Source organism: Triturus cristatus, chromosome 3_2 (assembly GCF_964204655.1).
Source record: "Triturus cristatus chromosome 3_2, aTriCri1.1, whole genome shotgun sequence".
Taxonomy (NCBI): Eukaryota; Metazoa; Chordata; class Amphibia; order Caudata; family Salamandridae; genus Triturus; species Triturus cristatus.
Genome location: NC_140584.1, coordinates 313,227,212 through 313,255,073, shown reverse-complemented (window position 1 = coordinate 313,255,073; position 27,862 = coordinate 313,227,212). Strand labels below are relative to the sequence as shown.

At 44.0% G+C, this 27,862-nt stretch overlaps 1 protein-coding gene across 2 annotated transcripts; it reads left to right on the top strand.

The window, feature by feature from the left end:
- Nucleotides 1-376: 376 nt before the first annotated feature.
- On the top strand, nucleotides 377-26,530 carry LOC146857254 (uromodulin-like). 2 transcript variants are annotated; one of them, XM_085647761.1, is made up of 10 exons: nucleotides 377-512; nucleotides 7,081-7,157; nucleotides 7,544-7,636; nucleotides 9,237-9,442; nucleotides 10,250-10,410; nucleotides 13,259-13,507; nucleotides 15,224-15,380; nucleotides 16,794-16,866; nucleotides 24,727-24,759; nucleotides 25,836-26,530. In XM_085647761.1, exons 2-10 carry the CDS (start codon nucleotides 7,109-7,111, stop codon nucleotides 25,898-25,900), a joined length of 1,086 nt encoding a protein of 361 aa, XP_085503887.1. In that variant the 5' UTR covers nucleotides 377-512; nucleotides 7,081-7,108; the 3' UTR covers nucleotides 25,901-26,530. The 2 variants fall into 2 exon arrangements, with proteins under 2 accessions (XP_085503887.1, XP_085503886.1); XM_085647760.1 differs by having other exon boundaries at nucleotides 24,724-24,759.
- Nucleotides 26,531-27,862: the final 1,332 nt, after the last annotated feature.

Sequence of the window (27,862 nt, the reverse complement as noted above, 5' to 3'; positions counted from 1 at the left end):
GGTGTTTCACAGCTCTGTAATGGCAGGGAGTTCTAGGTCCGACACTGTGTATACACACACACAAGAACAGCATACCTCACATAAGGTAGAGACATATAATTATAGGTGACATTTGAGGATTCCTTCCTAAGGCCCGGCCTAGGTATTCGCTGCACCCTGTGGCCCGCAGGCCCAGCACCATGCCCCTCCATTAGCCACTAGGGATTCCATCCTACTGGCGTCACAGGTGAGGTGGAGCTCTGGCACCCTCAAGGGTGAGCGTCACCACCAAGGACAAATGTCACATTCCACTGCCTCTCTCTCTGCAGCCTGCAGTGGTAAACTTCACAAGCCACGCCCCTCGCCTCCAGACTGGTTAGACTCTCCCCTGCTTCTCTCCAGGGCTATAAAATAGCAAAGAGGAGGCCGTAGAGCACAGAGCAGCAGGCGAGACTCTTGGAGTGTCCTGAAGAAACATTCCTGCAAAGATTTCCAGAGAGATCCAGACAGAAAGAAGACAATTAGATTCTCTGGTGAGAAACAATATTAATACAAATCATGGAGAGAAGCTGCACGGGTTAACAATTGTGTTATCTGATGAGATTTTTCTGATGGGATGTGTTGTTTAGCTGATGCATTATCCGATGTCATTCATTTCTTTTTTAGCGGCTTTATTTTTAATTGACTTTGGGCGCACATTGAAAATGTTTACAACTTCAACAAACATTTAAGGGGCCTGCAGAGATGTGAAGCATTCGCTGATGTGTAATCAGGTGAAGTGTATTATCTCGAGCATTATCTGAGGCGTGTCTTATTAACTGGTGATTTATCTGAAGAGGGAATGTATGTGAATCTGTGTTAACTTCGCCCAATTTTCTGACTGGATAGACTAAGCATTCTGTTGTATTTCTGTGTACATTTAGTATCTACTCTGATGTGCACAGAGTACTTTTACGGATAGGTGGCACGTGACGGTGTCTTGGTGTCTCAGCTCGTTGATTTCAGTGTTGTATTGTACGCGAGATATCCGTGAATGGTTATTAACAATTGGTTCAAATCAGTGCTTTAAATGGGCCGGTACTGTCCGGTACGGAGTACCGGATTTTTTTTATTTTGAGGGGGTGAGTACCAGCACTTCTCAAGAGTGACATAATACTTTTAATTGGAGAGTACCGGCGCTTCTCAGAAACAAGCAGGCACTCTGGTACAGAGTACCTGCACTTCTATATTCCCATTTCAAGCACTGGTTCAAATGTAACTCTGGCTAGGCTGAGGTTATATTTGTGTGCTGCAGGGAGGACACAGCGACCCTCGTTTTGGCACGTCATGGGGTCCTTCTCCAAACCTGTTACCACTTTAAACAACCAGGGTTTAAAAAAAAAATAGATTACGATCTGCTGCTTGCTCCACGAGTGGTCTCAGGTGCCATAGTTTTTTCCCCACTGGAAATTCCCTTGAAGGATCCTGTTGTGCTTTATTCCTCGTTGTTGCAGGTCTGCAGTAACCACAGTGGTCAGTAAATATTGGATGACACCACTGAAGCGTGTAAAGCATCTCTCCCAGTGCATGGACATGATTCAGATCTTATCCACTAAACTGCGGCTTGATTGCTTGATTTTGCCACACCTCTTTTAAGCGTGTTCAGTGGCTTCCTGTCCACTTCAGGATTCACTTTAACATTCCAGATATCGGATCCACCCTCCTAAATGATCAAACATTCTATGTGTGTCTAAAGTATCCCTAGATCTGCTATCTCCTCTGCACTGGTTGGGTTGTGTCCCACTTCCACAGACATTTTGTTATAAAGGAACAAGAGGTCCCTTACTGCGGAATGTCAGTAAGGGACCTCTTGTTCCTTTATAAATACTTGTACCAATCGTCCCTTAGATACCTTTGGGTTCCCTTGGCTATGAAAACCCACTTCCACCGACAGCAAGAAGGGAGGATGTACCCCCTCTGTGCTGACCTCTACGCTTCCTTAGGTGAGCTCATTCCATCTCTGTCATCTCACTTTCCAGAAGAGATTAAGTGCATGTTTTTTAAACTCTTAATTTAATTTTTTTGAATCCAAGTGGGTGTAAAAAGAGTGCTAAGAGTTTTTCTTCGACCCCGGAAAACCCGCCACTGAGCAAAGTGGCAGGATATGCGGGGGTGAAAATGAAAAATGCAATGGATCAAAGTCACATTGAAAGTCACAAATGTTTGTGTGACTTGCAGTGTAAGCTTTGTAATTGTTTGAGAATTGCAAGAAAATGGAGGCGGCAGAGAGTTATTCGCTTTTCCTTGTCATTCGCAATTAACTGTATCAATGGGCTGCAACTACTCCTGTGCTAAACTGTTATTGTCAGTCTTCATTTTTCACTAGGTCCAGCCTAGGCAGCACGCATGCGCTGTCTGGAAGATCTGTTGAATAACGGACTGTGCTCCCGCCTGCTGCTTACCATTGGTTCAGTCCATTGTCGTTCTTCTTTGCTGCCTCCTAAGTGGTTCACGCAGCGATATGTCACTTCCGTTTGTCGTAGAGGTGCACCGCCCTACTAAAATTTCCTTCTGCTTACATTCTTCATCTGTTGTTGGGGAGAACACTTTTTTTATAATTTTTGCAGCGTGGCACACCGTGCTTTATCATTAAATATGGTGGCTGAGCCTTTCTTTTGTTCTGCTCGGCACAGCTCGCCCACCTCAATTTTGAATAACTATGAAAATACTTTAACTAGCAGCACTGCTCCCATTTCACAAGTGCTGCGCTTTATGTTTTACTTTCATTCTTGTATCCCTCGCTCATCCATCCCACTCTCTAGGCTCTCCCTCCCCCTTTCTCTATCCTGCCGTCTCACTTTACACTTTCGAGCCAGGGACTGTTGGGCCAATATTTATTATATAAAAATTGTCCACTTTCGTATTTTCCTTTTGCTGCTCTTGATCTCTTCAGAACAGATTTTAAAACAATCTATGAGAGTTCAATTGTAGAAACATCCCGGAACTTCTTTCTCGTTTTATACCCCTGTGGCTGTCCTAGAACTGGATTGTTCTTCACATGTTGCAATGAGTGAGGGAACAAATGACCCTGATATACGTCTACAGATCTGCAGTCTTTTTTCACAGCTGTGGGGCTGTCCAAGAGAGCTGGAGCCTGCTTTCCCAAGGCACCTTGAGGTCTGGGTGACAACATGCGAACCAACACGTCCAACCAACACGTCTTCCCTGACTTTTGTGTTTTGTGTTTTTTACCTGCACTGTCTTTTGCCTTACAGTACCCGTGGTCCCCATTATTCCACTGTCTCCATTCTCTTAATTTGCGAAAGATAAGGTGCAGGGAAAAAAACCTCATGAATACATCACCAAACAGGTTTGCTTTACAGGAATATTTCCCTAAAGTTTACCAAATCCATCAAAAGCTGCGGACCAATAGCAATGCTCATCTTAGTAATTATTTTAATATATTTTTTAGGACTTTGAACTCTTTGTCAATCGGCATATGGCAGCACTTCAATAAGATGCTAACATGCAAGAAATGCCTTTTCTTTTTATTTCCTATCCGATGAAGCATTAATTTTGTTTAGGTCTAGCTTAGGCACTGAGTCAAAATTGCCGCTAGGCACAACTTCGATCCCTCTCCTGCAGGAACATTAATCGCCAGAGTTATCTTGCCATTTATATTCTTACCTGATAACTGCTGGATGTAAAAGGAAGTTTGCAGTGGGTGCTTTTAAACCCATAATAATGTGCAAAACACAGTATCCCCCCAGCTCAGTGATAAACCAGCCCCCAGTAATAAATCCGGCCCCAAGGACCAAAGCCAACCCCCTTCCTTCCAGCCGCCTTAGAAACACCCGATGCCCAGTACAGCCAGTCCAGAATTGTCAGACACACCCTCAACTCACAGCTTGCAGATGGTCAGAATGGTATGTGAATTGTACCCACAAATACTACAAGGCCGTATAAATAAATGTAATGGTGTAGAGTGGAGTATGCATAGACTAGCACCTCTCTCTCTTTGACTCAGTAATTGTGTTATCAATTGCTTAGGTCATTGTGGATGAAGCAATGGTTACTTTTGAATGGTCTTCTAAATCTGTTTTCGTGAATTCAACATTTGTAAGGGTGGGATGCACACCGAGTCTTCTTTCTTTATCTAAACTTATCCTTGCTTTTCAAAGAGTGCGTGCAGATTGGTAAAGTGCCCTGCCCACGTGGCACCTAGGTAGTCAAACTGTAAAGGATGGGGGCGTCATCTCGCCCCAACCAATCGCACAGCTAATGGCGCCGGCATGGCGATCATATATTTTTTTCATTTTAAACCATACTTTCTTCATTATTCATCATTTTTAACCATCATTTTAACCATCTTTTTTGTTTCAACTTCATACTTGAATCCACACTCGGAATTGTATGCCATTTTCCAAGTTTCTAATGTTCGCGCTGTGTCCATCCAGACCTCTTGCAAGAACAAGACTGATGCAGAATTCGTCTAAGGCGGTATATTTATTAAAAGAACACCCAATGCATTTCGGGCTACAAATGCCCTTCGTCAGGGGTAACTCTACCGTGAGTGTTAAAAACCATCGAGCCTGCTCATTCTTCCCACTTTCTGGCGTACTGTGTGATGCAGCCTTGCCCAGTACCATGCCTTATGTGGATATGGGTCCCTCTTTCTATTATTTCATTATTCTCACTCCCAAACTAGACAGGTCTCCAGGGATACGAGAACTTCTAATACCTACAGGTTTTAATATCCTCTCATCTTCTCCTAATTCTCTCATTGCCCTTGGCCAGCATCCTCCTGACACCTCGTGCGTGCAGCAGAGCTATCTTATGTGTGGAGGGGGAGGGGCTAGACTTGTGCACTTGCCCCAGTAGATACATGGCTGATGCCACCAATAAGAGTGGTCCCTTAGTTCCCATTGGGTCGGTAAGAGGAGTTACTGGCCCCATCAGAATGATGAGATCTACAGCGAAAGTTGCTGAAGCCTCCGTGTGACAATCCTGGGGGAAATGACGATTTAACAGGGTAATTAGTGTCGAATTTATGAATTCCCCAGAATTCAGAATTTTAAGGGGGATTTTCCCCACCCCCGGATTTCCTTATACAGCTAGTACTGGTAAATCATGGCCTTTTTCCGGGTGAGTCATAACTAGGGCCTCAGGTATACTTACAGTACGCTGTATGTTTATACAACACACTAACTGTATATATCCCAGGGTATTTGATACATTAGCAATACATTGATCCAGAATGTATCATCTGTGTAAGGTGCACACGTTGTAAGATTTGTACATTACCACACAGAATGTGAAAATGTCTGTGAGGAATATATATGTGCATGACTGCACAGCACACAATGAATCTGTGTAGTATTGCATATACTTTATTGTATGGTTATGGACCAGGGCCGTATTACAGATGGTGCCCCTGGGGTGCAAGGGGCGTTTGTGCCCGCTTGGCACGCCCCCGTGGGAATTTGGTATCATAGAAGGGGATACTTGTCCGTCCCCTTCTATAATAACGATAACGCTGGTGCACATAAAGTGCCAGCTCTATCAACAGAGGGTGTTCCCTCATTTGCATAAGGGCGTGCCCTCTGCAAATGTTGGAATTCCATGACTCTGCACCCGCGCCATATTACAGATGCAGCGCAGAGTCAAAGAAGCCCTCAGGAGGCGCACTGACAGTGCGCCATTTAATAAGTGGCGCTCTGTCAGTGCGCCTTCTGATAGCAGCCCTCTGCAGGGGGGAACGGGGGTCCCATGGAACCCCCAGACATCCCCTTGCAGGCAGGTGCAGTCACTGACTGCAACCGCCTGCAAGGAGAGCTCTAAACCCCTTTGAAAGTGCAGGTGGATGCCGCCTGCACTGTGAAAACACGGAGTGGTTGCTCCGTGTTTTCACATGAATGCGCTGCCCTGTGGGCAGCGGGAGTTCGCGGCTGCCTTGGGGGTAGCGCATATACCATAATGGGGTGCATTATCACTTTTTGCGCCTCGCACACCTTTTGATAGGTGTGCCAGGCGCAATCAGTGATAATGTGTAATAGCGCTCCAGGTGTCAATCCCCATGAGGTGCGAGCACACTAACCATACAACTTACACACCTGGTAGGGATGTAAGCATTCTGTAAACCAATACACAAACCATGCTACACATGCACCTCAAGTGGAATAAACCAATGTTGTGTAGTCATTGAAAAACAGGTTTTGCCAATACACACCTGAGGCGAACAGTGTTGAGTCTAGAACCTTGTGGTTCATGCAGCAAGTGCCTAGCTTCAGCGGGTGCCATCATCTCAGTGACTGTTTCTTGCATGGACACTATCACAGGAGCTGCTGGGAGAAAGGAAGGATGTGAGTAGTTCCAAAGAGAAAGGAATCTGTATGCCAGCGGAGTCTTTGCATGAACGCAGAGTTTTTATGAAAGGGTTTTTGTGAGCGGGTGTGACTGCCATAAGCACAGCTGCTGAAGTGGGTTGCACTGCTCTTAGCTCTTCGGAGGCAGACGTTCTTATATGTTTCTGTGAGTATACTGCTCCTATAACTCTAAGCCTAAAATATATGCAATCCTACAGTGTGCCTTGGGGTGGGCGTGCTATGTGAGGATATTTCGCCCTTTCAGCTGCGGGCCAAAGAGGATCTCCTTCAAGCTATGTACTTGCAGAAGTTCTTGTAAGATCCCATGAGCAGACTAATCATTCACCTCTCGAGAACAAAGTGTTCTAGGGATGTCTTCACCAGGTAACGGTCTGAATCCCACTAGGGTGCGAGTTGAGAAGATCTGATCCATGCCCCAGACATCCAGAAGTTTTTATAGGGAATGGTTCCAGGAGCAGACCTCATGTGCATTTCTAATCCTAAAGGGCATGCAGTCCTACAATGTGTTCTAGTGATGGACATGCTGTATGAGGGTCTCTACTCCCAAATGATGTGCAAAGCTGAGGATTTAAGGCAAACACTTCAAATCGAGAAGTTCCTATCAGTTCTAGTGGGCAGACAGTTTCTAAGTGCATGAGATCCCAAAGTGTGTTATTTGTGCAGATGCATCCGTGAGGGTCACTACCCCAGTGTGTTGCTGGCTACACAGGAGCTAACAGCTAACTTTGTCTTCTAGAGGCTTCAACAACACCATAGATTGGAAGATGAAGGCCTGGCTGGGTCTTGCCCTCGCTGTCAGCATTTTGTGCACAGGTGAGGATTTAACCCCTTTGAGCTTTCACCGTCTCCCCTCTGATTTTCTGTATACATTTATATCAGAGAAAGAGGACAGCATCACACCTTTCCTAGGTACCCTTGACTTTTTCTCAGTGGGAGGAAGGTCAGTAGGAGGGGCTTATTTGCTGGAATATTGCAACTCCATTTCATTCTTTACCTATGTTCCTGCATTTGCATTATATTTCATAAAATATAACTTAACGCTGGGCAGCCGCGAAGTGGGTAAAACTTGTTGTTTGTTCCCTCATGGATTGTTGCACGTTGCATGCTTAAGAAGGGCTTCGAGGCGTATAAGGGGCCTGAGCGATTTCACTAACATGTACCTTTTCTGTCTCCTTCTCCTTCCCTCTCTTTCTCTGCAGCCTCAGCCCAGTCTGACACATGTGCCACAGATGAGTATTTTAATAATACCACAAACATCTGCATGTGCAACCTGACCATGTACAATTCTTCAGGTAAGAGAAGAGGTGACCTGTTCCAGCTCACACGAGCACCTCTAGTAGGGAACTCTAATAACAGCTTAAATTCAGGCCAATATGAGGTGAACCTACAGCGCGTGCACACAGGAAGAGTAGATCAGGACATGCGTTTATCATGTGATGGGTCTTTAGCAAAGCAGCTCTGAGACAGTCCAACAGGCACATGTATCTGGGAGGTTTACACACTTTCCTTCCATGTCTGTTCCTGAAATTCGAATAAAGCCTTGCAAACCTCATGAACAATTTTTTTTAGCTGTGAGATGAAAAAGAGTGCAGAAAATTTCTTCGGAAGAAACAACAGCTTGACTTGTTGCATTTATTTTCATTAAATCATTTTTTGAACCGAAATTAGCAAAACAAGTCATTATGTAGATTTCTTCATTGGGTATTTCAGCAAAAACATAAATTATCAAACTTCCTTTCACCAAATTATTTTGCTGAAAAACTCTGCAGATTGATTTTTGTTGTATAAAAAATTTGCAATTTTATCAACTAGTTAATGTATATAATTAAATGAATTACACCAGCATAGTTATCATTTATAGAGGGCAGCGATGTTGTTACTTGTATAGATATTTTGCATACATGTAAGTCTACAAAAAGACAAGGGTGCATGTTTCTTCTCGCTAAATCATTTTCCCTTCACTGGCATTCTAACATTTGTAAATGTCAAAACACTGCACAAAATTTGAGAAGTTTGCTCAGATTTTCACAAAATCCGCAGGTGTACGTCCCATTGAATTTATATAAGCAGCACCCGATGTTAGGAAGTTACCCACAATTATAACCACAAGGCAGGTTGCCTCCTGGTTAACTCCCCTTCCAGCCATGCACCACCATACCATCACAGAGGGCCATATATATCTTGGCTATTAGCTCAACGTCCTTTTCTTTGTCTTCTTCAAATTGACCATAACCCGTCTAGTCATGAGGTATTCTGATGTCCCTTCCATGGCCAGGCAACACTATTGAATTACGCCTTTGGCCTTGGCACTTTAAGGTGGTAGGTGTCGCAAGTTTTGAATTACGTGACAGGTTAGCATGCCCTCTTTTTGAGAATTGCTGCTTATTTATTTATGTGTTTATTTATTTACTTCGGCTCACCACGTAGGTCCAAAAGGGGCTAGGGAACTTCTTGCCTGGCTCAGTACAACGCTCAAATACTAGCAGATTATGCATCACACAAGTGCTAATTAACAATAACAAAAAAAACAGGCTTAAAGAGGCGCGCCACAGAATGTATTTTGACACCCTACATCACACTGCACTCCACACTGCAGCAAACGATCAGAAATGGCAGAAGCTACTGCATATCATACATTACGACACAATATCAGGGTTTCTACTCCTGCCCTTTATTTTGATTGAATATGTTTACCATCCACGTGCACTCAGCCTCAAAACGAATATCTGGGGCGTAAGGAAGTCGGGCAAGCACAGTTCCAGAAAGAAAATCAATGAGCAAAGCTTCAGTGTCCCGTGATTTTCTTTTACATGGCTTTTGTTTGTTTTTGCTCCTCATCTGTTTCCTGCTTGTCCCTCTTTTGAACTCTCCTGCCTCTGTCTTCCTCTACAGTTTTGCCTCCACCCCCCATCGTGCAGTGCCTGTCAGGCCAGATGAGGGTGAAAGTCAGCAAGTGCCAGCTTGAGAAGAGCAAGTTTGATTCAGCCCATCTGCACCTTCTGGACCCGGCCTGCGCAGGTGCACGAGTGGTTGAGGGCACTGCCCAGGTGGTTGTCTCCACCCCCACCTCCACAACATTCTGTGGGAACAAACTGACGGTGAGAGCAGCTTCTGGGCAGTCGCCCCATACATGCATGATCGATAATTTATGCACACTGGGTCATTGGGGGAGGTAGGGAAGCCAGCACCGTAAATAAAAAAAAAATCTGAAAATAAGCATGCACAAAAGATTTTCATGGCACATCCATGTCCACTGGTAATCACAGGTCACAGCCAATGAAGTGTAAGCTCCAGTGGTGGGATCGGGAAATCTTTTCCGCCCTTCTACAGGCCTGAAATCACTGCTGAATGGGGTCTGTGCCCCATACGGGAACCTCTTTTCATTAAAGACCGCCTTCTTTACTTGCCCTTCACAATCAGCAAGAGTGGTTAGATCCAGGTGTGTGTGAAACTATAATCAGCATTAGTGAAATGGGGAAAAAGTCATTATCTCGTAAATTTGTTAAATTGTGGATGAGTCTTAACTATACAGTAGGTGACATCAAATCTTCCTGCTTTTGTTTCAAAACTGGTGGAAGGTTCTCCTGCGGCTTTGCACAGTCCTAGGTGAAATGGAGCTCTTCATCCTTTCAATCCCTCCACCTTGTTGCCTCTTCAGCAACCTCTTAGTTAATATGCAAGAACTCATGTGATGAAAGTGCCCAGGGATGCTGTACTGTGCCCTAATAGGGACCCCATCTCCTGCCCTCATGGACTGGGCACCCTTCCGGTCTCCATGAATCACTTAACCAAGTGTCTGCGCATCTTCTTACGGCCCTTCGTGTGTGCCATCCTGATCTGCTATTATGTCCTTCTTTACCTGAGTGAGTGATGTGATCTCTTAATGTCTCTTTTTTCACTTGCAGTTCAACAACACCCATGTGTTTTATTCCAATAATCTCACAATCCCGGCAAAAGTAGCTACGTCAGGGCTTGTTGCAAGAAACAACGTTACTTATGCCTTTTCCTGCTCATATCCTCTCAACATACCCGTCTCCCTCGCAACGACACTAAATGTAACAATGAGGTGAGTATGATTGTGATTGAGGGAGTACCTAATATTTGTGATGGGGTGAGCACCTCAAGAGTGTGATGGGCAGATCACACCGTGAGTGTGATGGGGCAAGCCTGTTATGAGTGGGATGGGATGATCAAACAATGAGTGTGATGGGGCGACCACATGATGAGTGGGATGGGCTGATTACACCGTGAGTGTGATGGGGTGAGCAGGTAATGCTTGGGATGGGTTGAACACACCGTGATTGCGATGAGGTGAGCAGGTAATGAGTAGGATGGGGTGATCACACGATGACTGTGATGGGGTGAGCATGTGATGAGTGGAATGGGATGATCACAGGATGAGTGTGATGAGTGAGATGGGATAATCACCTTGTGAGTGATAGGGCGAGTCCATATGAGTGGGATAGAAAAATAAGACCATGAGTGTGATGGGACAAGCCCATAATGAGTGGGGTAGGGTGATCACACAGTGAGTGTGACGGGGTGAGCAGGTATTGAGTGGGATGGGCTGATCATATCATGAGTGATGGGGCGAGCTTGTGATGAGTGGGATGGAATGATCACACAATACGTCTGATGGGGCGAGCATGTGATGAGTGGGATGGGATGATCACGTGATAAGTGTGATGGGACGAGCCCATAATGAGTGGGATGGGTTTATCACACAATGAGAGCGATGAGGCAAGCATGTGATGAGTGGGATAGGATGATCACACGAGAAGTGTGAAGGTGCGCGCATGTGAAAAGTGGGATGGGATGATCACACAAGGAGTGCGATGGGGCGAGAATGTGATTAGAGGCATAGGATGATCACATGAGGAGTGTGATGGGGTGAGAATGTGATTAGAGGCATAGGATGATCACATGAGGAGTGTGATGGGGCGAGAATGTGATGAGAGGCATAGGATGATCACATGAGGAGTGTGATGGGGTGAGAATGTGATTAGAGGCATAGGATGATCACATGAGGAGTGTGATGGGGCGAGAATGTGATGAGAGGCATAGGATGATCACATGAGGAGTGTGATGGGGTGAGAATGTGATGAGAGGCATAGGATGATCACATGAGGAGTGTGATGGGGCGAGCATGTAATCTGTGTCATGAGCTGAATATACATTTAATGTGAGGAGATCAGCATGCAATGAGCTGGATGGGCTGATTACACCAAGAGTGTAACGGACGAGTATGTAATATTTCGGATGTACTGACTGCAACGTGAGTGCAATGGAGTGAGTAATCCCTTTTTACAAATGTGGTCTCGCCCCTTTTACAGGTTACTTAGACTTGCCCGAATTCAGGACAGTTTTGCACTGACAGTTTCTCTGACCAGCCAGTGCAAAAACTAAATATACATCAGTGGACACTGGCTGCTGGAGGTTCATTTTCCCTCTGTTTGAACAGAGTATATCATGTCTTCATTGGTCAGATACTGAAAATGTTTCTCCACTGGTGAGTGTGTAGGGATGTCAGTGTAATATTGCTTTGTTAGAGTGAGCTACAATGTAATGTGGTTCCAGGTGAAGTCTTCCATGTGGAGAATTGGGGGCGGGGTGACATGCAATCCAATATGGCGTTTGGGTGGAAAATAGCTACACGGTCTCCTACTGGGCATTTAAACAAAAATATATTTTTAACTCCTTATACATAAATGTTTACTTTTACTCCAATTTTCCTTCTTGGTTCAATCTGAAATAGTGGCCCCTTCTTGTTCTCGCCAAACCTATGCCCAATTGCCGTTAATAGTACAGCAGCGGAAGAACACATGCCTTTGTTTGAAATGTACAACAGCATAACATTGTAATTAATAATAATTTATAGGAAGGTAACTACACACTCCTGTCATGTTTTTACAAGTCAATGGAAGTCGTGTGTTGTTGCTTGTCTGTTAAAAAGGGATCATTAATACTAATTTCTGGTAGAAGCACAACTTTCCTGCTAAGAAACAGCAGAAGTAGGCCAGCAGTGTCGAACCCTGGTCCATGCCAGATATTGTCATATGTGACAAAAGAAACATTTACATGCAAGAAATTTGAAAGGGAATCATTTATACATTCAGTATTTGTCCTGGAAATGTGGCCTGGATGGGGCCCCCCTCCACCAGACCTGACTCTTGACACGTGAATGGCTCTAGCCCTGGCTTTATATTTACAGCCCATGCCCCGTCTCCCCTAAGTGCCATGTTGAAAGTGCCAGTACACCTGGTTCTGGATCTAGCGCTTCTCCTAAGGAATTCTGGACTCCTATTGACCTGCTATGGTGAAAATATCAGTTGATTTCGCTGTAACTGTCAGTCCGTGTATTTTGGTTGTAACTGGAGGTTTATTTTAAACAATACCTTTGTTTTTTCTCACTGGGGCATTAAAAAGCCCAGTGTTCAAACCCCATGTAGTATAAGTGTATCCAGTGGAAACCATTTTGACTGAACTGTAATCCCCACCACGGACATAAGGACCCAGCTCTTTAGAACCCGCCCTTGAAGATGAACATAGTTGATCTGTCATTCTGTGTGCGGGAGGGGAGTGGGGGGGAGGGGGGGGAGGGAGGGTGTGTGCTTCCTAAATCCAGGCGAGTGGGATTTGTGCACATTTTCCGGATTAGCATTTACTGTGTCCATGATTTAAATTGAGATTATTTGCATATAAGTTATCTTGATAGGATATCACAATGACCTTCTGTGGATCAAGCGGTTCTGGGCCTACCTTGGACACCCCTTGTGAAGGAGTTGTGAGGGTTTTATCCTGACATTCCCTGGCTGCAGCCGGTGGTGTCTGAACGGCAGAACATGAGACAAAAAATGTCTGTGGCGCATTCAGCAGCAGTAGGGACAACTCACCCCTGTCTTTTACCATTTCAGTGTGACAGACATCGAAGTCCCTGGAGGGGTTGGTGCAGTGACGGTTTTCATGGTCGCCTACACGGATTCCACCTTCACCGTCCCTTACACCGCTGCAACAATGACCCTCAATGTTCAGGACCCCCTGTATGTTTCTGTGTCGATACCAGACCTCGATGCAACAAGATTCTCCGTTTTGGTGACGCGTCTGTACGCCACAGGGACCAGTGACCCCAACGCCGAGCAGTCCTACGACATTATCACTGACAAGTGAGTACCGGAAGAGAACCACGTGAGAGCCTATCAGGAACAAGCGGGTGGGGGAAACTGAAGTCACAGTTCAAGAGTGCATACCCGATACTCGAACATAAATTAAGGAATATGGGGGCATATCAACAAGGGCTTTATCTCTGCTTTTTTGGCTTTTAAAGCCAAAAAAGCAGAGATAAAACTAGCACCCTATCAACAACAGGGTGCTAACATGCAAATTCGCATGTTAGCACCCTTTTACTCTACGCTTCCCCTTGCATCTCTAATGAGATGCAAAGGAGGCGTTCCAGACTAAAATAATAGGAGAAATGTCGCTAAGCGACATATCTCCTATTATCAAGAATATCGCTAACCCTGTTAGAGACAAAAAAAGCAGCGCTAACCGCGGTTAATGCTGCTTTTTTACGTCTGGTATTTTTCTGACTTAGCCATGATATCCTATGGAAGGAGGATATCATGGCTAAGTTTGTCTGTCCCTATCAACAAGCTAACGTGAGATTATCGCTGGGTTTCCAGCGATAATCTCACGTTAGCCACTTAGCATGAGGATTTTTATCGCTATTGAGATAAGCGTTGCTAATAGCACGCTATCTCAGCGATAAAAATCAACGCTAGCCGGCGATAATTATCCTAGAGCTAAGTGCGCTTAGCGATGATTATCGCCGGTTGTTGTTGATATGCCCCATGGAAATCTATTTAAGAAGCTACACGCTTTTGAACGGTTGCAGTTTATATTACAAACGCAATCGTGTCATATCAGGGAGGACAAATTAAGTGGAAGAAAAATATCTGTAAAATATTATTATTTTTTAGATGACCTAGTGTGTGAGGATTGTAGTGGTGTTTTGTTTTATATTTGTGCTCCTACTTGGCCTCTGAACAGTATGAGCGCTATACATATGCCAAGACACATATAGAAATGCGGAAATCACCTTGTAAATTTCCGTTTTACGCTTCGTAAAACGTAGGCTTGTTTCCACTTAAAAGGAAAAAACAAATTAGGGTTAGAAATGAAATCACTGAGAGTTTTAACATTTCTAATGAAGAGGCTGGTACTAGTAAATATACGGTGTTTTTTATAAAGACCTTGGCTTTGTGGTAATAAATAACCCCCGAGTCAGGTTAAGAACGTCCGGCGTGAAGTCACACTAAAAGTGTACGAAAGTCTGAGGCAGTATGTCTTTATTGTATATACAGCTTGTGTGGTAGGGCAGAAGGTGGCATCTAGACCCTATTAACATCAATGGTTACACATCTCACCTGCCCTCGGCATGAAGGGAAGCGTCTAATCTTTAAAAAAAAATGCATCAGTGCCTTCCATTCACTTTTACTCTCGACTTGCACCCTGGGAGAGAGGGAAGGATCATGCACTTACAGTTGCTGCACTTTGAAGTGAAACACACAGGGATCGGAGTAGGGCCTGTGGTGAGTGTCTGGATTGGACCATGTAGTGTCCTGCGAGACACGTTCTAGTGTCCCGCAGGAAGCTGTCATACCAGCCACTCCCTCGAGGGCTGGACACACTGCACCCCCACACCCATCCATCACGGGTGCCACGAGTGACGTGGCCCCGTCAATAAAAGGGCCCGAGCGCACGTGCTCGTGGCCAGTTACTGCTATACGTCTCCTGGTGTCTGTATCCTTCACTACGGTAATGTGGGCCTGAGGCCCAACACTACAGACCCCTTCTAACTCCCTCTTCTGCCTCCCCCACAGGTGCCCCAGTGCTGAACTGGGCGACTTATTGACCGTCGTGATGAACGGCAACAACACAGAGTCTCGATTTAAGATTGATGCGTTCCAGATCACGGCCACGGACAGCCTCTACCTCCATGCTCTGGTGGAGATCTGCACCAGCAACCCCTGTAACCAGGTAAGGACCCGAGACTGAGGCGCGATCCGGTCCATGCTCTTTGATTCTGCTCTCCCACCAGCTGAGAGCAGGAGTTTGCTTCATGCGCCCTGGGCAGGGAAAGGTTGATGGTGGTAAATATGGGCAACTGAAAGAGCCTGGTATCGAACAACCAAACTGGGGGGTGGCGGGATTGCTCAGGGTCAGTGCAGTGTAATGGAGGACCACCGTCTTAAGGGGTGCGGTGCCGATGAAACAGCGCTCACCTCACAGCCACTCACAACCCTCCTTCTCCAACATTCCCGCTTCCCCCTCGTTTCTGGGCACAGCTCCTCTTATATCCCCGGGGACAGTCAAACAGGAAACCGAGACAGATACCACGAAAACACCCCCTTGTCCAGCAACTTCATTCTGTTAAGTGTCGAAGCCCTCCCCGCAGGAGTACTGCTGCAACCACAGCAGTTCCTGAGCAACCTCCACACTCCTACCCATCTGTAGCATGTACCACCCCTAAACACTGACCAACACGTGCATTCTTGTCCCTGTTGATAGCCGATTGATAGCCGCCCTGTCCTCCACTGATATCTGATTCATAAGTTTGTGCTGCCCTCCACTGATGGCTGATTGATAGCCATGTGCTCTCCTCTGTTGGTGGTTTTGTGCCATCCAGATCGATGGGTGTGAGTTGTTCTTCTTCAATGGGAGATCGGTAGCCACCGCTGTTCTCCTCTGATGCATGGTGGCTAATTGACAGCCACGTGCTGTGTCCCATTGATGGATGACTGATAGGTATCTGTTTTTACTATTAACGCTTTGACCATTGATGGATATCTGTGTGCATCCCTTTCTTGATGGCTGATTGGTAAGCATGTGTTGTACTTCACTGATGGATTGATAGGTGCTGTTGACTTTGGTTGATTGATAGTCATTCCCTGTCCTGGCACTAATGAGTATTTGACAGCTGTGTGCTAGCCTGATAGGTATGTGTGGTCCTCTTCTAATGTAATGATGGCTGGTGGATGGCTAAGTAATGTTATGAATTAACGTCAGATTGGCAATTTTGTTTTGTATTTCCTGGTTGGTGTAATTGTGAATGGCAGACACGTGTTGTCCTCCATTGGTGGTGGATTAATAGGCTGTCTTCCATAGATGATTGATTGATGTCTGCTATACTCCCTTGAGGGCTAGCTGATAGGCATGTGCAGCCTTTCCTTAGGGGATAACAAGCTTGTGTGGTCCACATTGATGGATTGATGAAGAATTCATATGATTATAATGTCCTCCAATGATGCCTTTGTGGCTGATTTATACCCGTAACCTCTGTTGGTGATTGATTGCTGCTATGTACGATCCTTCACTGGTCACTGATTGATAGTTCTGTATTATTATCCAGTGGAGAGTATGCTGCTGTTTAACTCCCTCTTTGCTTTGCAGACCTGCGGCAGTGGCAGAAACAGCAGAATTGGCAGAAGTTCAGCCTTTTTGTCTGGTGGACCTTTTCATGCAGGTGTGTAACAATATTTTCCTAGTTTCATTGTTTGCACAGCTTGAATAACAGCTATAGTAGAAGCTGCCCAACACACCATGCTGTTTAATAGTTTTTTATGGTGTAAACAAATCCAAACATTAAAAAATAATACAATTTCAACTAACCTAATTATCTGCTATGACTGATGTTTATGATGTAACTACGCAATATAACCCCGAGTCCGGCTGTGGTGCAGGGACACAATCAGTGTCATGTTAGCTTCCTTCACTGGAACATGAGAATGTTTGCTCATGAAGAATTCATACCGCTGTTGGAAACTCACCTTCATGGCCTGATTAAGATGAAGGTGGTAACACGACTTCCAGCTAAAAATGGTGATGGCCACCCCACCATTCCCTGTATTCTCTGGCCTCCTCTAGCCTCCCTTTGAGCATGTGTGAAAAGAGTGTTCTTGGTGGGGTCCACCACTAGCTACACAATGAGGAAGACTGATGCTGTGGACATGATGCTACCAGCAATGGTATCAGATCCCCCACCTGATGTATGGCTGCTGCCTAGGTACTATTTCCAATGCTGGTCCTTGTGGGTAAGACAGCCTTGTAAACCATGGTCTTGAACAGAAAAGTCTTAAGTTGTACTTGATGTACGAGGCGAAAACTCCAATATTACATGAGCATTTTTAAAATGGGTAATGATAGTCTACCACAGCTATGAGAGCAATATTTCTAGTTTACCACATTTGTGACAGCAGTCCCACATTACCGCCATGGACTATTGGGCCTGCTAGTGGGGGCTTTCTCCCAAACGTAGCTCTCACCATGTCATCTGGAGCACATTTAGCAAGTGTGAGGAGGTGCATGTGCTTGATTTTTGTGTTCAGTTGCATTTTGGAAGTGACGGGCAATTTTTCAATAAGAAATAGAGCTAAATGTAGAATTCTTCTTCTCGCATAATCCTGCTTAATCTTGAGGGATTCCTGTGTATTTCCACGAAATTGCGCTACATGAAATTACACGAGTTATGCGACCCCTACTTATGAGGCTTTGCGGGTCCCATACTCACAGCCTTGTGGCCGCAGTTCCCACTATTTAATGGGCAAAGGACATGATGAAGTGGACGGAACATGACAACACCGCCCCAGCATGGTATTAACATTTTTCCTTATCTTTACCATCCCAAGACTCCTCTTAGCCAAAATAGGCATACTTTTAACTGTAATACACTGACCTGTTTAGGCTTCATTCCTGTGGGTAAGCAAATAGATATGGCATGAGAGATGGCACAGCAGGTTCTGTATTCACAGAGGATAATAATGGGAGACAAAAAAGGGATGCAGAAAAACATTGGGGACAGAAACAAGGGAGAAAGGATGAATTTGGATCATAGGTAAAAAGAAAGGGGAATGGGGTTAGAGAGACAGACAGTGAGATTGAGTGATTTAGGGGATTGGGCTAAATAGAGAAAAGGCAGGGATGAATGAAGAGAGGGTGAGTCTGAGAGGTAACGAGATAGAAAAATAGGAGAATGAGAGTGATAGAGAGATAGTATGAGAAAGAACAGAGAAAAAGGAGCATGAGAGAGTGTTTGTAAGAGGCTGAGAAAGAAGCATGAGAGGAAGAGAGTGATGAAAAGACATACAACAATGAAGAAAGGATTGAAAAAGAAAGCGAGAACAAGTGATGGGGAGATAATGAGTGAGGGCAAGAAACAGAGGAGAAGAGAGCATGAAAGAGAGAGAAAAGTGAATGCAAAGGGATGCAAAAAGAGAGTGAGTGGGCAAGTAAGAAAGGCCTGAATGAGATTAATTGATTTGATTAGAGCGAAAGCTAGAGAGGTAAACTGGGAATGTGTCAGGGAATAAGGGGAGAGGAAAATGGATTACAATAACAGGGTCATAGATATATTAGCTCGAGAAGTGGGGAGAGGAAAAAAAAAGAGGGGAGGAACTGAACAGACACGGTTGTAAGGAAAAATTAGAGACTAAGTGGGTCTTTTAGAGTTAGGCTGTAATGGGGCATCTGCCTTTCTGCATAAATACTATAATGTATCACACATGAGGGGTCAAAGAGAAGTCTGTAACACCATAAAGGTATTAAGCTAACCTACACTCTTCATGTGCAGGACAGCGCAACTAAATGTAGGAAAAGAAGAGAGGGGGAGATATGTAGGTGTGTATAACCTTGTTATGGACGTGAACCCTCACTCACCCGAGGGTGACATGCTTCATCATAGGGTTCCTGCAACACAAAGGGACCGCAAGGTACCCAATGTGGACTACAACTTCCCAGCCAAATACTATGCCACAGAACCACTATTGTCAATAGCGTGTGATGACCTATTTGCAATGGGCACTCCGATGCCCTTTCCACAATTATTTCCTGCTTTGGCCTGTTGTGTATGGCCTGGTGGTCCTAGACTAGAAAATGTATTCTTCGCGCTCTGGCAGAAAAGTCCCAGTGCACGAGGAACATTCATTTTTTTAAAACAAACCATTCTCCCAGCCCGGCCAAGTACCATGAATCAGGCGTTAGACTAATTTTTTTAGTTAGACCTGTGCGGAGTTCATGGAGTTCCGTTAAGAGGAACTCAGTGAAGTGACCAAAAAAGTCTGCAGTGCTACGCGGAGTTCCACAAGCGGTAGAGTGCATCAGGTCGTGCCGTTCCCGCTGATTTTTAGCGCAGGGTGTTTGTCCCACGCTGGAAAATCAGCGTGAGTGGCACCAATCACTACCCAAGAGTGTGCTGCTTCTTACTGCCACTGGAATAGATGTTCTACTGGAGCCAGAGCATCGTCTATATGAAGGGAAGGTTTCTCAACGCACATTAAGAAATCTCGTCTGGAGGTGGTCTGGAGTAAAATCTTCCTTGATCGCCAACTTAACGTTGGCGAGCGAGAAAAAACTCTATTCCGCTTTCAGAACTCATCCCGCAATGCAGAGAATTGAGTGGGAAAAACTTTTCAAACTCCGGGAGCAGAGCGGAATTTCACGTTCAGGCCTAATTTTAGTATTGTGGTCCGCATCACCGCACTAAAATGCATAAGTCACACATTATAGTGCCTCTTGACAACATTGGTTCTGCGTGGCACAAGTTAGGAAGGATGTTGGAGTCACGCTCCTTTAAGTAAAGCAGTACAACTCTGGTGAGTGCAGTGCACACACTGCATGCTGCCAGCCCACAAACTGCTGCATACAGATTGGGAAGCACTGCAACCACTATCGCTAAATTAGTGTGGCAGTTCTCTGTGAGCGCCACCACACCTACTTAAATACCTTGCCCTGATTTGAAATAATGTTGGGAGAGTATCGATTGTGGCACAAACAGGCAACACTTTACCTACAGTGACTTGTAGACTCATGTTTCGCATAATGCAGGATTTTGGTCAAAATGTCAAACATTTAACAGCACTAGCAATGGCTTTTTTAAAAAAAAAAAACTAACAACGAACATTGTTTAACCGTCCCGCTATTAAATCCAGTGTTGTTTCCTTCTATTAACAAATTACATTATCTTAAGCTTAAAAACACAGCTGCCATACATGGTAACGTGAAGATGGCCACTGCCACGTTGGTTTCTGATTGCGCTCTCTTCACTCCACTTTAGACAAGATAATCGGCTACTACATATATATAAATTTGTTAGTTTTAAAAATATGGGTAGCAATGATTTCATATTGGGCTCTCAGATGGGAAAGTAAATCTGCTGCTGCCAGTCTTTCGTCAGTTTCCTTGGTTCAGTGGCGCGTGACAGGCATTGGACTGGGCAGGTGCATTTTGGGCGCCCTTTCGTCTCCACATGAGGAGAATCGGACCTAATACAGAGAAAAGTAGAGCCTACAAATACAAAAGATGGGGGGGTAAGGGGAGGAAAAAGGTAAGAGCGTCTATCTGGCATTTGAATATGGTAATAAAACGGGCTGGCTGGGGTACACAAGGAGAACGTAGAATGGGTTGGAAAACCAGGGGAAAGTGAAAGAAATAGGATTTGCGAGCAATGGAAGTGTGTGAAATAGAAACGGAAACTCAACAAAATGAAAGCAAGTAGGATAAACGTGTGCAGGAGAGGAAGAAGAAGTACAAAAGGACTTACAGGTACAGCCCAAGAGGATCCGCTGGTCAGTAAATGGAGTTTCAACCGGCAGGAGCAGCAAGTAGTGCACTTGGTGTCAAGGCAGTAACATAAACCAGTTAGTTCCAGATGTGTCTGTGATAGCAAGGTTGCAGTTATAGTGTCTCAAGTGGGAATCTGTTTAAAGTTATAACAAGCAATGATCAAACAGCCAACACGTGTTTCGGCACAGGTGACTTTCTAAAAGGCTGTATGTATATATTTTCAGTAAATAGTTATTAAAAATGAAACTGCATCCAGGTAAATATGCTCAGTTGGAATTTCTCACATAGGGTGAAAAGAAGCGGAAGAACGACTGAGCTTTTACTATTCCTAGAAAACAATAATACTAATTATATTGGCCGTCTGTGCTTGATGGAACAGGGGTTTTCCATGCCCATGGAAGCAAACTAGCTAAGTGGTGTGAAAAATAAATTGAGTTTTATGAATTTAGCAAATATTTTATTATTTGAAGTGCTTAGAAGCAACTTTAGTACAGTGACGCACAAAGTAAAAAACAGTATGAAGCTTTCTCACACCCCTCTGCTTCCTTCAGCGACACACAGCCTCCAGGCAGCACCATATAAGGACCCTAGGATACTGCCCTTCCAAACTGGTGCTCTGCAGAACTTTTAAGATCTTAGAGTTTCAGGGTTGCTCAATAGCATGTAATTTCTGATATTTAGATGTTTCCCTCATCTATAGTGCTTGATTTTGCTAGCGGGAAAATGTCACTCATAGTCATTGAATGTCCCTCATAATTGCACTCAAATTATGAAAATGTCACACTTAAGCAATTTGAAACCTTGGCAGCTATGTTCTCTGGAAGAAGTTTTTTTTGGGAAAATGAAAAAAATGCCTGCTAGTTCAAGCTGTCGCAATGATATCACAGACTGACCAGCACTGACAGGATTTTCTAAAAGTAATGAACAGACAGGGAAAACTAAGTTAGGCGGGCCACGGGACTGACAGGCAGTTCCTCCACTCTGCCAGGCACTTGGCCGTTGGTCCACACACTTTTAAATGAGGGTCTGAGTGACAGAAGACGCGGAAGTGAGCACTACACTTTGAGGAAGAGCTAAACTTGAGGTTAGTGAGAGATATCATTTCAAAATGCTAATTTTCATTGCTCTTAGTTTTTACTAATAGGACTGGGTGATATTTGCGTAAATTCCTTAAGCCGGAATCATGCAAAATTCTCAACAATAATACGAAATTAAGCAAAATTAGGCAGTATAATAGCTTGAACTCTGGTTGTTTCTCACTCATCACTGAGAGTCGGGGGAATTGCTGTGTTTCCATTGGCCTTAGTAAAGTCTGCCATCAGAGACTTCCTCCCATCCAACGGGAAGAACGATGTTGCAGGGGCTATTGTTTGGGGAGCGACCCCGCCGACATTCCTTACAGTGCTTTTATGCTCAGTACCAACTTGCATACCAAAGAAGTCTTGGCATGAAAACTGTGAACATATTCCTCACGAGCTAGAAATATAGTCTTACTTAGTCAGGTATTTCTCTTTTTGTAACCCATTGACACCCCCGGCCTGCGGGGTCAGGGGTGTAGCTTAGTGAGATTCAGGGGGTGTAAATCTCAACCTTCCCAACTAAAAAAGCAATGGACTGCAGGGTGGAGCGGTGAGAGGACCCAGGTTCGGAACAGACTATTTCCTTGAGGCGCAGGGTCAGTAATGATGTGCATTAGTTGGGCTTCTTCTAAAGTAAAACAGTAGGCTACAAACAATGGTTTGGAATGCTACCCCGAGCAATTGCCGTTGGTTAGACTATTTGCAAGCATTCATTCCTTACCCTTCGGGTAGCCAGTAGCATTCCTGGAAACTTGACACTGACACAGCTTTCCTAGCCTACTGCTGCCAATGTCTGTGAATTCCAAAAAGAAGAGAATTTGCACCCATTCAAGGAGTACTTCTCTGGATGTAGATTTGCTACTTTTTTGGTAAACCAGCCACTATATGTATTTGAGATCTAACCCCCTGAAAAACAAGACAAAAGCTGTAAGTGAAATGAGAATGACTAGAAAAAACAACACACATATAGCAGACTCGACTCAGGGCCAACAGATTCAACTACCAAACCAAGAATGCATTTGAGGAGTGTCACACCTCAAACACCATGCTGAAACACTTCTGCGGGTCCTACCTGGGTCTGGTAGCTCTTCCTGAAAATGCATGACCATAGTCATGTACAACACTGTGGCCTGGAGTATCTGTCCTGCCATGAAATGTATTTCCACTGTAAGTACTGTTCTCCATTTCCGCTACGAGAAACCTTGATGGTAGCATTGTTAAATCAGTGCAAGGGGAATGGGCTCCCTGTTTCTAGTCCTTGCCTTTTGCAAATCATTTGATCAAGTGATTGACGGCCCCTCGCACTAAACACAAATCATGCAGGCAAATTAATAGTGGAAACAGAGCCAGAGATGAGCCATGGGTCTGGCTTGACTCTAAGAGTTCGTGAAAGAGCCAAGCCTTGATAATGTTTGACATTTATATTGTGCAACAAACAAAATGTAAAAATATGATACAATCTCTTCAAAGTGGAAAAAAAAGGTTTTTCTCTTTAACAGGGGGGAGCGTTTCACCTTAGTACAGCAGATTATATCACTGCATAGGCAAACTTTTCTTAAATGGGATTTTCAAAAACATTCAGGAGTCCTCTCCCAACAACAAAGCCTTTAGTTAAGCAAGAGGCAAGTCAGTGTTCATGTAAATCCTAAATGTGGCCAAGATGCTTATTATAGATGCAGCAACTTTACAGTTTATTAAATGAAATAGAAGAAGTGCTGGTGCAGCTCACATCCTGAACTCAAGTATTTAAAAGTGCACACATATGTGATAATAAAGAAAAAGGAGGCTCTGTGAAATAAAATAGATGCCTAGGATCACACAATGTGGAGGATCAGGGAAGCTGGTGTTGAATCCAGGTTATCCAGTTTCATATCTTAAAATTCAGGCACATGGGTATCCCTGTTTCCCTCTTTCTCCCATTTACATCATATCTCACTATTTTGCCTTTTATTCCTGGCTCATAACCAGATTAAATGACCTAAAGATAACAGACCTGACAGAGGGTCCCAGACCCAACCCCCAAGCCAAGAATGCATTTATTTAGAGGGTGTCACACCCCTCCCCCGAAGCTGCACCCCTGCTAGACATTATGTTTTTGGAAAACAAAAGAAATGTCAACTGGGCCACTGTGATGCCACAGCATGACAGGTTGGCACTATGACATTTTGTAGACATTGCTTCCGCCAGGTCAGTGTGAGCACTTTCTGCACCAATTCCCCAGCAAGTAGGTGTAAAAATGTAAACTGTGTGGGCTGGTCACTGTTTGCCTGGCAATGGTGGTGCCTTCAATGCTTTAGCTGTTCAACAGTGGACCTGCCCAATACAACACGAGAGAACAACTCTATTGGGACCGATCTCGAACAATAAAAGTGCATAAATGGGGTAACTCTTTTAAACACAAATATGACAAACATAGCACCATATATTTTGCTTATTTTTGCAATGAAGTATTTTACTGGGACAGACTATCCATACACAGTGGTATTCAACATGGCATGTGTGATAAGAAATGTGGTGTATGTTTCAACACTATTCTAGTGGCTTCAAAGCCTGGATCAGCAATAGGATGATATGGATAACATACAAGCAAATGATATAATGTGGCAAATATGGTTTCAAATGTGCAAAAAAGATTAGTGGTTATATATGTTTGACTCAATAAGCATATTGTACATCTTTTCTAGGAGGTAACCCCGATGAATTCAATGGAGCTTCTAGCCGTAAGTATGCCCTTTTGTTTTCCAATTTCCATATTGTATATTGGTTTCAAAATGTAACTTTTAATTAATTAAATTTTTTGATTGAGAGAATTGTACCAAAGAAAGACTTTTGTCCTTGTTTAGTTGAGTTGTTGTCTCCAATTCCTCAAGATACCCTATGACGCTTAATTTACTTAACAATGTAGAGCATACCTGCAGGCCTAATGGATGCCCCATACAAAGATGGCTGCCATGTTAAAATTGTCAGTGAGATGTAATAGCCTCTTTTGACAATATTGTGAATGCTCAATTAAGTTTTCTGGCCTTCACTGGCATCACTACGCTCTATGAATGAGTTATCATGGCTTAATTGGTTATTCTGAAATGTGGGTTTTGATCACCGCTGGCCACTCTGTTATCTGTCAGTGAGTTGTTGTGGCCATTAGCGATGAATGGCACCTGGAATCATGATTAGATACGCACAAATAGGTGAGGTTTCCAGAAGCTACTTCTGTTGTTTGAGTGGTGAACAGACAACTAATGAGTGAAGTATCAAGAGATTTATTTGCCAGACAAGGAAAAAGATGTACCTCCAATGGGTGTAGAGTGACACGTTTGTGATAGACAAGGAGAGGACGTATATCTAATAGGGGAGAGAAAACGAGGTCTATTGTGTGTAGGGGGTCAGAAGTCTTGACAATAGGCGCAGCGCTAGGACTATGCATAACGGATTTTGGGAGAGGGATGCCTGTGACTGATGTTTGGAACAGATATTGAAATACACAGGCATATGAATTTCCTTGGAACTGCATGTCATCAACTGTCCTTTGATGCTTTCAGAGATGGCAGAGGACAGCTTCACGCCCTTAATCCCATTTGTTGTATATATTATGTGGGTGATGATGTTCCGTACAACAATGTCCATGTATAGTTTGTCCCCCTAAAGTCCAGGCGGCTGTGCCTACCTGTAGTTGGCTCTCGTAGGAAGTCCTTAAAAGTAAAGTTAGGCTTCCACTACTGGCCCCACTTCTGTCATCAGTGATATGTCAATGAGTGAACCTGATTGCTTAATTAACTTGTTGATGTTTGGGTTCTAGGCTTCTCCTGGATCTGGACTGTCAACTCACTGCTGCTCTCACTTCTGGGACTGAGGCTCCTGTAACTCAACAACAACGTCTGCTCCTGAAAAACTCTGGTTATGCTCAATGAACTAGCCTAGAGGACACTGACCAACCGAAAATGACCACTGCAGAAAAAGATCCTGATTCATCCTCTGGAAAAATATTTCTGGCTAATGGACTACCTCTTTCATCTGATGGGCTCTCAAAACTTTTATTTAGAAAATTACAACTTGCCTTTAAAATTTCCCATTATCCACTTTAATATCAAACAGCCACCCTGCTTTAAAAATCGCTCACTGACCTTTGAGCTTCCGCCTTTGCAATACTCTACTCTAGATTTGTTCGTTGTCCCTCTGTGGGACTCATATTCATTAAAGGATCAGCATATGATGTATGGACTGCAGGTGCTTTTTTAAAGCGTTTTTAAGCACGATAAATGTGTGTGACTGTGATGCTATAGGTCTGTTGGGAACTCAGTATTGGTGCATGGCCAGCTTTCAACTGGTCACCCTTAAGGGAGCACACAGCAGAGCACTTCCTTCCCTGCACTTCCTCGACTTGAATCTAATTTATTGTATTTTTGTGTTTGCTTGGACTGTGGAGAATATGTATGTATACTGCCAATCTAAAATGCCTTTTCTTGTTTTCTTGCATAAATAATATTTACATCAGTGCTTTGTGTGTTCCCCTTTGATCGCTCCTCGTCTTTGCCAGACATGTATGTGATAATAATAATAATAATAATAATAATAATAGTACCGGGATTTATGATGAGCCAGTGGAAGAGATTATTAGTATAGCAGGTATGTCCTGGAATTCTGTGTAATGGTTTGGAAGCAAGGGCACAGAGGGATTTACCTTCACAGTATTTTTTGTGTTAATAAAAGGGTTGGGGGTAGGTTCAAACAGGAGAGAGGAGGCAGGTCTAATGGCCCTGACAAGCCCTTAGTTCCTAATTTTATGGGACAAGGACTAGAAGTCCCTATTTATACGATGCTGTGCAAACTAAATAACATTATTGAGAGTTTATGAGGTCTTGGACCCATGTGCCCATAAGTAGCCTATAATAACATAACAACAACAACCACAATTATAATAAAATAAGAATAACAATATTAATAACAACAACGATAAGAAAGACGCTTTTCCGATTCACCTTTGCAAGTAATCTGCTTGCTGCATTATTCATGCATTGCACCTATTCTGTTGTACAGGATTGGTCTCTGTTTTGATGTTGAAACCCACAACGATGAATTGCCAACTATTAAATTTGTCTCCGACAGTTGACCAAAGCAACTGAAATTTTCATCATGAATAACAAGAAAATTATGAGCTGAGTAGCACCGCGGAAATTCACCATCTGTTTCAATCTTTGGAAATAGAAAGAGGACTCAAGCAGTGCTGAATTTGAGCCAGTGGTTAATGGAGCTTGGAACCAACATTTAATTATCATCACCGGCACTGTTCGTGTAATTTAAAGATAAGCAGAACAACAGTTATTTATTAATTAATTGGCCATTAAAACAACTAGTACCTGTTCCCAGGCCCTTTTTAGAGCTGTGAGGGCCTCGAACAGTTTGAATTGTCACACTTGCAGGAGTGCGACAGTTATAAGTTTTTCTGGTACTGTAATTGGCAGCGCTAGCAGTGGCAATGGGTGATGCAAGTTAGAGTGGCCTCCTTACGAGGGTCTGGCACATATGTTCATACAAATTAAACACTGGACTTAAACTCTATAAAGGGTACAGTAGGCTGTGGCAGTGAACTTCAGGCTCCCTTTTCTATTTTGAAAGTGGAGACAGAAAAGTGTGGGCTCAAACGTCTTGTTGAGAATTATGGTCTGGTACTTACCCATGTCCCCTACTCTAACGACTGACCCTGTGGTTATGGTTGCCATTTCCCTCCCCTTCAGTGTAACACTTGTGAGACCACACAGCTAGTTTTACTTTTTGGATTAGGGGGGGAGTAACCCCCCCCTGGCCGTATTTATTAACATTTTACAA

Bases quoted from the DNA above. Each gene is read 5' to 3' on its own strand.
- LOC146857254 (XM_085647760.1), top strand. From the start codon at position 7,109: ATGAAGGCCTGGCTGGGTCTTGCCCTCGCTGTCAGCATTTTGTGCACA. The intron at 10,411-13,258 runs GTGAGTATGATT...TTACCATTTCAG, and splicing joins ACACTAAATGTAACAATGAG to TGTGACAGACATCGAAGTCC. The intron at 15,381-16,793 runs GTAAGGACCCGA...TTTGCTTTGCAG, and splicing joins CCAGCAACCCCTGTAACCAG to ACCTGCGGCAGTGGCAGAAA.